The sequence below is a fragment of the Mustela erminea genome, chromosome 9, assembly GCF_009829155.1.
Source record: "Mustela erminea isolate mMusErm1 chromosome 9, mMusErm1.Pri, whole genome shotgun sequence".
NCBI classification, from domain to species: domain Eukaryota; kingdom Metazoa; phylum Chordata; class Mammalia; order Carnivora; family Mustelidae; genus Mustela; species Mustela erminea.
Genome location: NC_045622.1, coordinates 37742462 through 37755166, shown reverse-complemented (window position 1 = coordinate 37755166; position 12705 = coordinate 37742462). Strand labels below are relative to the sequence as shown.

The 12705-nt window shown below is 41.0% G+C and overlaps 1 protein-coding gene across 1 annotated transcript in view; it reads left to right on the top strand.

The window, feature by feature from the left end:
- The first annotated feature begins 8352 nt into the window (after window positions 1-8352).
- The window catches only part of HEPHL1 (hephaestin like 1), an 85853-nt gene continuing 81500 nt past the window's right edge, over window positions 8353-12705 (top strand). Inside the window, exon 1 of the mRNA XM_032358246.1 lies at window positions 8353-8522. Within this exon, the coding sequence (XP_032214137.1) occupies window positions 8353-8522 (170 nt within the window). The remainder of the gene's footprint in view (window positions 8523-12705) is intronic.

Below are 12705 nucleotides of genomic sequence, written 5' to 3'. Positions count from 1 at the left end.
TCTCATCCCACCTCTTTGGGTATTCTCCACCCTCTAGCTTGTGCATGGGGTTGACCAGATGTCTCCACAGACTCTAGGACTTGTTCTTATATGGTATTCCCAGGGATCTAGAGTCAATTCCAATTCCTGGAGGGGGGCCTGCAGGGCAAATTGCTCTTGGTAGCAAGTGTGACATTTCTTTTGTGGGATTCTTTTTGTGGGATTGTGTAAGATTGGCTGCCAAAAGGGTGCTAATACTCTACCACACACATACCCGAGGGGCAGCCCTGCCTGAACCCATCCATACATCAAAGAGATAATGGGGGATTGAATCACCTTCAGCACCTGTGTTGGTTTGTGTGGGAAAAGAGGAAGATGGAGGAGTCTGGGAGTGAAGGGGAGCCCTTTTCCTCTGCTCTTCCTTTTGGTATACCTGTGATAGAAGACTGTCTGTCTTGACTCTCTGGCACCAGGGTTTGCCTCAGGCCTCTGGAAAATGAGACATCATCACGCACTTGCCTAGTGGAGGAAAAAATGAGTGCGTGAAAGCGAAGATTCCCACTGGGCAAGGATGTGGACCATTAACTCTCCTTCTAGAACTCAACTGAAGTGTCTCTTAGATCTGAACTTTGGGGGTTTTTTTGGTTTTGTTTTTTTTTTAATGACAACTTCTAGGTATCTGACCTCAATATGCTCTATTCCACCCTATAAAATAGAAGTACGCTTCGGAACAAGCTGCTGGGTCGCCTCCCCAAGTACCTCAGACACCTTCTGGGTGCAGTCCTGGCATTCTCCCCACATCATCTGTACCAAATTTAACTTGAAATTCACTGAACTCAATACAATACTTTTAATTACTATTTTAATTAATATCTTATTTTTAAAAACTTATTATTTATTTATTTGAAAGAGAGAGAGAGAGCATGGCAGGGAGAGGCAGAGGGAGAGGGAAAGTGAGAGAATTTCAAGCCGACTTCCCACTGAGCAGAGAGCCCAACAGAGAACTTGATCTCACAACCCTGGGATCATGCCCTGAATTGAAATCAAGAGTCAGACGCTTAACCAAGTGAGCTACCCGGGCGCCCCTTTAATTAATATTTTGAAACTTTTTTTTAATAATCTGTCTTCCTCACTAGAATATAAACTTGTTGAGGCCGGGGATGATGCATGTCTCATTCCCAGTTGACAAGATCAGTTAACAGGGTAGAAGCCTACCACATATTTTCCAATGGTTAAGTGAATGATTTTATTCCTGGGCTTTGGTTTGGTGGACTAATTGCCCATGTGCATTCTACATTCTGTTCCTTTTAAATTCTTAGGTCCTGTTTATGTTTGACGGAACTTCTTGTGTATTGCTAATGGTTCTTTCCTTGAAATGGTCTTCTGCTATTGCCTTGCCTTTCAGTTTAGTCCAGTCCCACTAACATCTCTCAAATTTGGTGGTCTGGGGTGCAGGTCTCTGAGACGTGCAACTAGGGAGGGTCTGAATCTTGGCTCTGCTATTTTCTATTTATGGGAACTTGGGCAAGTTATTCACCTTACCAAACGTTAGTTTCTTCATCTGAAGTAACAAGGACAAAAATATCTACTTCATAGAGTATTATGATGTGATTCGTCTTACTGCTCAGTACGTGGGCATACTGCCTGATGTGCCATAAATTCTACAGCCAATACTGCTTTTTGCTCAGCGCCTACTGCTAACCACTGGCCTGTGTTAACCACTGGCGGTACAGAGATGAACAAGATACCTTTTAAATCTCCTAATTGAGACAGAAGTGGCCTGAGCACCAGATCTGGGTGTGGGGGTGAGGCAGGACTGGTTCTCAGGTCTCAGAGCTTGGAGCAGAGATGAGAATGAAAGAACTGTGGGAGGGGAGAGGTCAAAATGTCTCGCCAGGTGAGTTAATGGTCCGAAAAGGATGGGCGGGGTGAGACTCTGTAGATGGGGCACCGGGGTGGCTCAGTAGGTTGGGTGACTGCCTTTGGGTTGGGTCATGATCCCAGGGTCCTGGGATCGAGCCCCACATTAGGCTCCTTGCTCAGTGGGGAGCCTGCTTCTCCCCCTCTCTCTGCTTGCTACTCTGCATATTTGTGTGTGCTCTCTCTCTTTCTGTCAAACAAGTAAATAAATAATTCTTTAAAAAGAAAAAAAAGAAGAGTGTAGAGAGGACAGGCCCAGGGGTGGCAAGTGGAGGCTGAGGCAGTCCCCGAGCTGCAGATTTTTTTTTTAAATAAATCTTTGAGACCTCAGTGTAGTCTCAGGTATAGAGAGAGGTGTTAAGGGCTGGCCAAATGCTGTTGTCAAGGAGTTTAGAGTCTGTAAAGAAAACTGATGTGAAAGCAAACAATATTATAAACAGGGGTAAGGGTGCACACAAAGTCTAGAGGAAGCTCAGAGGAGGGAGTGATTACTGCCGGGGCATGGGAGGGACTGTGTGGTGGGTGTGGCAGGAGCCGAGGAAGGCTTCAGAGAGGAACAGCCTAGGAGGATTTGGAGGATGAGAAAGAATTTAGTGGGGGTGAAGGATGGAGTGGGTGGAGGGTTGGGACCTAAAATGGAGGAATGAAGCAGAATGGTATGTTTGGGCGTTTTCAAGGTTCTTTCATGATTAGGGCTTTATCTGGACTCTCAGGGGTGCATGGACTAGGCTGGTGAGGCGTTTTGGGACACCTTTTCCAATGGACAGGTTAGACTCATGTTTCTTTACAGAGAGTGGGTCCCACTTGGGTTAAAGAAGGCCACCATGATCCCTGAGGCAACCCCTCTCCTGTTCTCAGTCTTGGGGGGCTGGGTAGGAATACTGGCTTTGGAGTCTCATAGGACCATGCCATTTATCAGTTGTGGGGCACTGAGAAAACTGCCTCACCTTTCTAAACTTAGAGTTTCCTCATCTGTAAAACAGGGATAGAAAATGTTGCACACTCGCCAGGGTTGTTGTAATAATCAAATGAGATAATGCACGTAAAGGGCTTAGTATTGAAACCAATACATACGCTTGGTACAGAAAGGTAAACGTCATCCATTCACACATGCATTAGTTCACCATTTAACATCAGACATGGGGAACACAGGTATGAACAAGGCCCAGTCCCTGCCCATAAGAAGCCTGTGCTGAGTATTTGTGTGGGAGTACAGGCAAGTAAACAGGTGATTACCGTGGTGTGATGGGTGCTGTGGTGAAGGTGCACGCAGAGTGTTGACGGGAGCACCAGTGAAGGGCACACTGTTTGCCATGATGATGACAATCGTCATCAGAGCGTGGGTGAAATGTTGAGGAGATGGCCCAGTGCCCAGGAGTCAGATCAAGACCAGCTTCGAAACTCAAGTCAAAGATATCAGCCTTATCCTGAAGATCACGAGAGCAACAGAAAAATCAGAAGCAGTGGAGGGACCTCTGTATTCAGGAAGGTCCCAGGTAGACTAGTTAGGAAGCTGTAGAATTCTAAGTGAGAAAGAATGAACTACAATCAAGGAACTGAGGGTCCTAATGAGGCCCAAGAGCTGTGATCTACTGTAGCAGTAAGAGGATCAAACTGATGGGAATTTTCAATCAGAGTCTAGGATATGAAGAATCACTTAAGGAATATTTACTGTATCTCTAAAAACATGCAAAAGTGAATACTGTTATGCTGAAAATAAATAAATTAATTTAAAAAAAGTCTGCAGAATGGGATAGCCAACTTCATCATTTCACACTGTATTATTGAAAATGACACCTCAACTAATGCTAGCTAGAATACTATTTCTCTATACTGGTGTCTCCCACAAAAAGTTTTGTTGTTTGAGTACCCTGTGCTGCGTTTCAGTGAAATATGGTTTGATCCAAGGTTATCTTTCTCTTCTATCAATGCATGGCCTCAAAGTTACCATATCTCCAACCTGAGGAGTGTATTGAGGAAATAATGGACTGGCGATCTCACACAGTTGGTGCTCTAGAAATTTTGGGTTCCTCTGCTTTATTTATGTCTGAATTGCATCCAAAGGAGCTAAACATATTCGTTAACATTATCACTCACAGGTTTCCGAGTTGAATGCTAGGCATTGTCGATCACATCTTGTATTTTACTGTGGGTTCTCAAAAATGAGTGTTACAGGAACACTGCAATCACTTACACCAATTTTGTTTCTTTTCTTTTCTATTCATTCTTTTCTCTTCTCTTCTCCTTTCCTTTCTCTTTCTTTCCCTTTCCCTCCTCTCCCTTCCTCTCTCCTTCCCTTTCCTTTTGTTTAGCTCTCATGTAATTTGGATGTTTTCTGTCCACCTGTATTGTCCGAGGGTAAGGAAGAATTTCAGAGTGTTTTCCAGACACTTCCAATAAACTCTTTCCTTGACTCTTTCACCCCTCAGTAACTATACTCTTGGCTTGAGACAGGTTGAATGCACTGATCTCTTCTAGCATCTCTGGCTATCCATGCCTCTTCTATCCTTTCGTAAACCTTGGTTTGAATCAGAAGCTAGGAGATGCCTTCCTCAGGGACTCAATCACACGCATTCAGTATCCCAGGTAGGAAAGTTAACTCTCTGCGTTTTTGATCTGTACCATTTTTACATCCCTTTCTTTTGTCTAAAAAAATTGGGGTGGAAACTCCTAATGAAGTTTTTCATACTATACTGAGCCTGTTTGACTTAAAATAATCTGCTTCTCCAGGGTACAGACACAAAACCATTTGGCCCGAGACATCCGGATTCCAAGAACTCCTGAAGCCCTGCTTCTTTTGAGGCCAAGTTCAGGTTCACCTTGTGAGTCCTTCCTCTGTAGTAGCTGTTCAAATGACAAGCTCACACAAAGCACTTTCAAACTAATACTGAGGAGTAAATCTTAGTTAAAGGGAAATGTGCTATGGTAATTACTTATAGGTGTCTTGACATAAAAACAAATCAATAAATCAAAGATGTGAAGATCCTGGTTGTGAAACGGAATACTCAGCATGTATTTTATTAGCTAAGATGGATGATAATTCAAAACGCATGCTATAGCACATCTATAAAGTGTAATGTAAAGGAAAAGAACTCTTTTACTTGAGGCTGGTGAGAGTCTGGTTGGAACTTTGGGAAAGAGAGCAGAAGGTTGGAAATGCTGGGCCGGGGTCCATCACAGAGACTGTGGGAGTCTCTCTTAGAGGGTGTGAGTGGGGAAGAACAAATTTTTTTTTAAAGATTATATTTATTTGACACACATACACACAGAGAAACAGTAAGAGAGAGAGAACACAAGCAGGGGGAGTGGGAGAGGAAGAAGCAGGCTTCCTGCTGAGCAGGAAGCCCGATGAGGGGTTCCATCCCAGGAACCTGGGATCATGACCCAAGCCGAAGGCAACCGCTTAACAACTGAGCCATGCAGATGCCCTGGGAAGAATAAATTTAACATTTATTGCTCACCTATGCTGTGCTGGGGGCCATAGTAGGCAATTCACAGACATCTTTTTAAATCTTTTTTTAAACATAGACTTCATTGTTTAGAATGGTTGTAGGCAATATTGAGCAGGAGGTATGGAATTTTCCTATATGTCTCCCGCCCCAACACATGCTTAGCCTTTCCTATCAACAACACCCCCACTACTGTGGTATAATTGTTACAACTGATGAGCCTACACTGATGTATCATCACCCAAAGTCCATAGTTTGCATTAGGGTTCACTGTCAGTGCTGTACCTTCTATAGCTTTGAACAAAAGAAATGATGCATATTTACTATTACAGTATATATGTACTATATATTTATACATAGTATATATAACATAGTATATATATGTATATATATAGTATATATATAACATAGTATATATATAACATAGTATGTATATGATATATCAGATATATCATATAGCATAGTAATATCATATATCATAGTATATATTTATACATAGTATATACTATGTTATATATACTATGTATACTATGTATTTATACTATGTATACTATGTATAAATATATACTATGATATATAATATAATATCATAGTATTATGATATTATATATTATATTATAGTACAATATCATAATACTATTATAGTATACTATTATACTATTATAGTATATTATATTATACTATTATAGTATACTAGTATAATATAATATATAATATTTATATATCATAGTATATGTATATATGTACTATTATGTATATATGTATATGTATATATTTATACATAATATATATATACTATGTTATATATAACATAGTATATATGTTTATATATAGTATATATATTATAGTATTATATTATTATATATTATATTATAGTATATATAATATATAATATTTATATATCATAGTATATGTATATATGTACTATTATGTATATATGTATATGTATATATTTATACATAATATATATACTATGTTATATATACATAGTATATATATGTTTATATATAGTATATATATACTATATATAGTATATATAGTTATATATAGTTATATATAGTATATATAACATAGTATATATACTATGTTATATACTTCACAAAATGAAGGACATTTTGGTTGCTTCAAAGTTTAACATTCACATGGAGGTTTTTGTCTGTATGTAAGTTTTCAAGTCCTTTAGGTAAATACCTAAGAATATAATTGCTGTATCATATGGTAAGAGTATTCTTTTTTTTAGTTTTGTTGAGGTATAATTGACAAATGAAATCGTAATATATGTAATGTGTGCCATATGCTTAGGTTAAAAAAAATCTTTTTGAGTTTATTGAGATTTGTTTTGCGGCCTAACATGTAATCAGTTCTGGAGAATGTTCCATTTGCACTGCCAAACTATCTTCCCGGAATGGCTATGTCGCTTTGCATCCCCACCAGCAATGAATGAGAGCTCCTGTTGCTTCACAGTTAGCATTTGGTGTAGTCAACATTCCAGACTTTGGCCATTGTGTAGTGGTATCTCATTATTTTAATTTACATTTCCCTGATGATGTATGATGTGGAGCATCTTTTCATGTGCTTATTTTCCACCTGTATATCTTCTTGAAGAGATGTCTGTTGAGATCTTTTGCCCATTTTTTAATCAGGATGTTTGTTTTCTTATTGTTGAGTTTTAAAATTTCTTTGTATGTTTTGGATAACATATGTTTTAGATCCTTCATCAGATATGTCTTTTGCAAAAATATTTCCCCATCTGTAGTTTCTGTTCTCATTCAGTTGACAGCGTCTTTCATAGAGCAGGAATTCTTAATTTTTTGAATTCAGCTTTGCAGCTATTTCTTTCATGGATTGTGTCTTTGGTGTTGTATTGAAAAAGTCATCGTCAAACCCAAAGTCACCTGTATTTGTTCCTGTGTGATCCTTTAAATCTTAACAATCCCTCCAACCCTGTTTTACGATGTGGGCTTAGAGAGGGTGAGTGGTTCTTCAATGCCACTAAAATAGCAAGTGGTGGGACTGGATTCAAACACAGGCCTGTCCAACCTCAAAGCCAAGCCAGGAGGCTCTCTCCTTACTCTGTGGCTGCTGCCTCAAGAGCAACTCTCAATGGCTATCAGATTGGCTCTTGTCTACAGTCGGACAAGGTCTCTGTCAACACTGAGATTCTAGGTCACAGATTAGAGCACAGAGAAGAACGGGCACTTCTTTTGCCTTTTTGATTCAAAGACCTACTAAATTTTATCTTCATGTGCCTGAAGGGTACTCCTCCCATGTCACTGCCATTCTTTCTTACAAAGGTAACTCACTGAGGGTGATGACCTCTAAAATTTTGGCTGAACTGGGTGACCGAGCTCCTCATTTTTGCTGGTAGGATTTGAGAGACTTTGGGGGAGATGGTGCATGAGCAAATGGAGAATTAGCGAGGTTTTACAATGTTGTTACAAACTTTATGATGTGAGTTGATTGTTTCATGTAGCCTCATAAAACAAGTCAGAGATGGCGGAGGGTGATTACCTCACTCCCCTGCCTTCCCAGTAGAGATGAAGCCTTCCTTAGCATGCAAGAGTTTTCCTGATGCCCCACTCCAGCCAGCCCGGTTTTCAGATTTTAATATGTTCCTGTAGTAGGTGTGGAGAAAAAAATGAGGAAGAAGGGAGGAAACCCATCGGCCCAACTTGTGGCACTGCCATTCCTGGCAAAGATGAATGATTAATGTCACAGCAGAGCACCAAAACTTACAGAAACAGGCCCGCTTGGCTTGGATAGTAAATGAATAAGCCAGTTACACCTTCTCTTGGATGGCTGGCAAAAGTTTCGTCGTCATAGCAACTCCCCCCCATCGTTTGCTCTGCTTACACAAGTTATCAGCCTCTGTCCCAACCCCAAGCTACCTAAGAAGGAGGAGCCGGGTCTTGTTCATTCCTTATTTATAATTAGCTTCCAGTGAGGGGGAGGGACAGGCAGGGTTGCCTCCTGCTCAGGCTGCTTGCCTGAATTACATCCACAAATGCCTCGGAAGCAGCAGGCTGACTGCATCGTTCTCTTCACATTCCTGGGTCTGTCTGGGCTGGTTGGCGCAGTTACCAGAACATACCACATTGGGATTGTGGAAGAATACTGGAACTATGTACCCCAAGGGAAGAACGTTGTTACTGGAGGAAGTTTTTCAGATGACAAGTGAGTAAAGTGGGGGTTCTCACAGATTCCGGGGTTCGCTTTTTTTTGACTCTGTGTGGAGAAGATTATAGTCCTTGGGTAGTGAGGGTGAATGGGGGTGAGCTGATGTAAGCCCAGGGGAGAGGTTTTCTGTTTGTTTGCAGAGCCCTCACAAGGGTGGGCATGGAATGTGGAAGAGATATTCTTGGCTCTATTTGTTGAGCCTTGTCCATGAAGTGCTACACACAAAACCACGTATTTTGAACAATGGCTTACACTATAGAAGGACAATTTTCACTGAGCACTATTAGGGATTTCCAGGGGGTTCTGGAAAAATGTTTGTTAAAAAAAAATAATAATAATGGCAACCCTTTGGATAAACATTTGAGAATTTTCAGGAAATCTTCACTGTTAAAACACACACTGTTTTCTGAGTTTTTATTTTTGGGATGAAACATCATAATTGGAGATACGTATGCTATAAGTAGTTAAGTTTTGTTTTGTTTTGTTTTGTTTGTAATGTTTAAACGAGGTGCAATTATAATGGATTTGGCTGGTATTTTAAGAGTTTCCCCAAGTCTTCTTAGAAATAACTTCTTCACTGGTGAGAGGTTTGTTTTAGCTCCGACTATTTCAATCTGAGGGCAATATTCTAGTTCCCGGGCCCATGGCATAGCTGGGTGAGATGGTGTTGGAGTGTTGTATGTCCCTGATTTTTTTATTTTTTGCAGAAAATAGCCCTTTCTCTTTCTTTCTCTCTCAGGGTCCAGTGTCTTAAATCTCTTATTTGTTCCCTGGAGCTCCCTCTTAAGTCATCTTCCAGCCCCAGGAGCTATAATGTATACTTTCAATATTGTGGTTTTTAGAACATCTTTTGAGATGTTATGGCAACTTCTGTTGGATATCCAGGTATTCTGGCTTCTTTCTGATAGGAAGAACCCAATTCATTCAAAATCCAAGTTCCATTTTCTAAAGATGAAGTTAGTTGCTAAGATTCAGGAATACCATGGAGTCTTCCAATAAGTCTTTAAGAGCCAGGCCCCCCTGCCCTAGGAGAAGACCAAATGTCCAGTTGCTTAGACACATTGCTTCTGGGTTTTTCTGACAATACAAAGATGGCATAGTCTTGTTTGGTTAAAGAAGGATGAAACTCATGCCAGCCAGGCTGCTAAGAAAGACTCTTCCTTAAGCTTTGTTCCAGGAAACTTAATGTCCAGAGGCCTGTTTCCAAAGAAAGCTCTTGACTTCTTTCAATCTCATATGTGCTGACCATTGGTTGTGGCAATCTTTATTGTGACAAATGGATATGGGATTGAGAGGCTACCCTAATTGCCATTGATTGACCTTCCCTAGAATAGAGCTCCGATGTCCTTATAAAGGGCTCCATGGAAAACAGTCATTGTGGGCAGCTAGTGAACATGAATGAGACTGTCCAAGATTTGTATGCTGAGCACAGCGAATACAGTCTTTAAGCACAATGAGACATTGGATTGCCTTTCTCTGTGGTTGAGTAAAGAGCTTAGAAGTCTATCTTTCTCCTAAAATGTCAGTGTGGCTATTTGTGAGCATTTGTTATGACCCAGGAGTTCCACCAGAGACTTTCAATTCGTTATTGTTTGCAGAAGGTATTATTTCCATTTTTCAGACCAGGAACTGAGACCCTGAGATTAAGTACTTGTTGGAGTTTACAGAGTAAAGGCGGAACCAAAGTAATTTTTCTGCCATGCAACCCATTTCTTGGTAGAGGTGATCCTGTCCCACTTAATTAAACGCAGCTGTGACGGCAGCCAGAGATTCCAGCAAAAAGAACTTTCTAGAAATTCCCAATTCTTACCAAAGGGAGATGTAGTCTCACAGGTCACTCTTTCCAGAGAGACGTTGAAAATGATCACTGGTGTCAGTGTCCAAACTGGTTACCTATTTGGGTTCATTCAAAAACCCAACGTACTTTAAATACTCAAATGCTACAATGCTCTTTTCACAAAGCTGAGTGCAGAAAGACATTAGGGGCTCCCTATTAATTATTTCAGCCAGAAGATGGTGCTTTGAAGAACATACAATAAAGTGTTTGAAAATAGTTATGGTGAAAAAGAAAAAAAAAAGAATAGGCATGACTAAGACAGTTCGGTGTCAGCTTAGGGTAGGGTATTTTAACAAATGGTGTGGTCCCAGTTGAGAGGACTCTTGCCCTTGGAGTACAGCTGGCATTCTAGATGTCATGCCCACAATGCCCAAGTCCCCAACTGTGTGAAGCTGGTGTCTACGCAGGGCTGCCTCCTGCCTCTGAAAGGGAGAGCCTGGGTTACATGGCCCATAGTGGCTTTTATTAGCCATGATACTCGTGTGGCAGGCGGCTCAGGGCAAGTCCCTAAGAAGGCACTGCTGACTCAGGCTTGAAGCATATGGGACACATGTCATGATTTCCAGGTGTCACAGCTACAAGAGGTGTCACAGGGGAAGATGTCACAATTGTGGGACATATGGAGCTCAGTGTGCGTATTCTAGTTCGTGCCATTTCCCCAGAAGCAAAGAGCCATCTTGGATAACGTGACCATGCCTCTCACTCGGCCTCTGGCACTTCTGAGGACAGTCTACTGTTGAAGATATTCAGACCCAGACAAATGCCCAATATTTGGAGGACCATGTGCCTAGTATCCTACTAGCAGTGGGAAGAGCCTGGAATAGGAATAAGAAGACCTGACTTAGAAGTCCTTGCTCTGCCCCCAACTTGCTGTGAAACCTTGAACATCTCACATAATTTCCTGACCATCAAGTTCATTAATTGGTATGACAAGGGGGTGAAATATAATCCTTAAAGTCACTTGAGAAGTGTAATTCCAAGGAATCAAAAATAATTTTTGAAACTGAATGAAGAACATCTTACCCGATTCTCCAGTTCTAGAAAGATTTTTACAATGGTGAGAGAGACAGATGATTTTGCAAACTTTCAGTCTAGGATTCAGAGCTGGAGAAGATCCGAGAGTGGGGATATAGGACAGATTTTGAAGTATTCCATATTTTTCTTTGCTTATCCATTACCCCACCCACCCGTTCTTTAAGAACTATCTCTAATTCTTCATGCACAAAGAATTTCCCCACAACCCTGCCTTATTCTGATCTGTTTCCTTCCTCACCGATCAAGGAACTTGGTGTCTTCCTTAAGCCTTAGACATAGCATTTCCCTCTCCCTGCATTGCTCTGTGGGTGTTTGATGTACCCACTGGTCACTCTGGCAGCTGAAAGATAAGCACCATCATGGCAGAGAGGGAGGCCCAGAGTATATTTAATTTTGTCCCCCCCTTCCCCCAAGCTTTGGTGGTGACGGTAATCCATGGAGGACTGAGCACAAGGCTATTCATTTGGAATTATTAAAAACGAATCACTATGTCCATATAGTTATTCCAGTTGCTTAATCTTTGACTACGGGAATGGCAAAACTGAGGGGAACAGAATGGTGAGTGCCAAAGTGTCTGTGTTGTAAAAAAGCTTGGAAACCAAAATTAGGCAGTACCGAGAGCCTAATAAATCCTGATTCACAAGGATTGGATAGGAAATAAATTGGGATCATTTTGCCAAGGCTCCAAAGCAGTCAGATGGTATAATTTAATTTTCCGTCTGGGTACCTTTGCTTAATCATAGATTTCAGAAATATAATCGAGACTGTAGGCACTCATATTTCCTAGAAAGCATAAAGTTTGGGAGTTATATTCTATTTAGAAGTAGATTATCCAGATGAATATATTCCTCCTGTTCCCCCTTGGGCCTAATGGGGACACTGGGCTCCTTTGATTTGCCTGGGGATGGTGTCAGCATTTGATCCATTCATGCTTGTCCTGTTCTGGCTCATAAAGGGCTTAATTAAGGTGTTCCTGTGCTTCAGTGGTAAAGCCAAGTCTTTAATGGAACCAGAGTGGGGTCACCTTATTTAAAGCTACAATTCTCACCAAAGACCTCATTAATCAACTAACACACATGCAGGATTTTTCTTCCCAGTAGAATGTGGGGTTTTCAAGGGTGCAAACTCACCGGCAGAACTACCCCTGGACGTGAGTGAGGACGACCACTGCTCAAACCCCAACGTGTAGGGTCTGTTAAGGAGTTTATGTAACCGTATCACTGCGTCAGCCCAGTTGATGGTAAAGGATTTTGAGGCAGACCCAAGATGGGCATAAGGGAGACCTATATAAGAGCTACATAACTATCT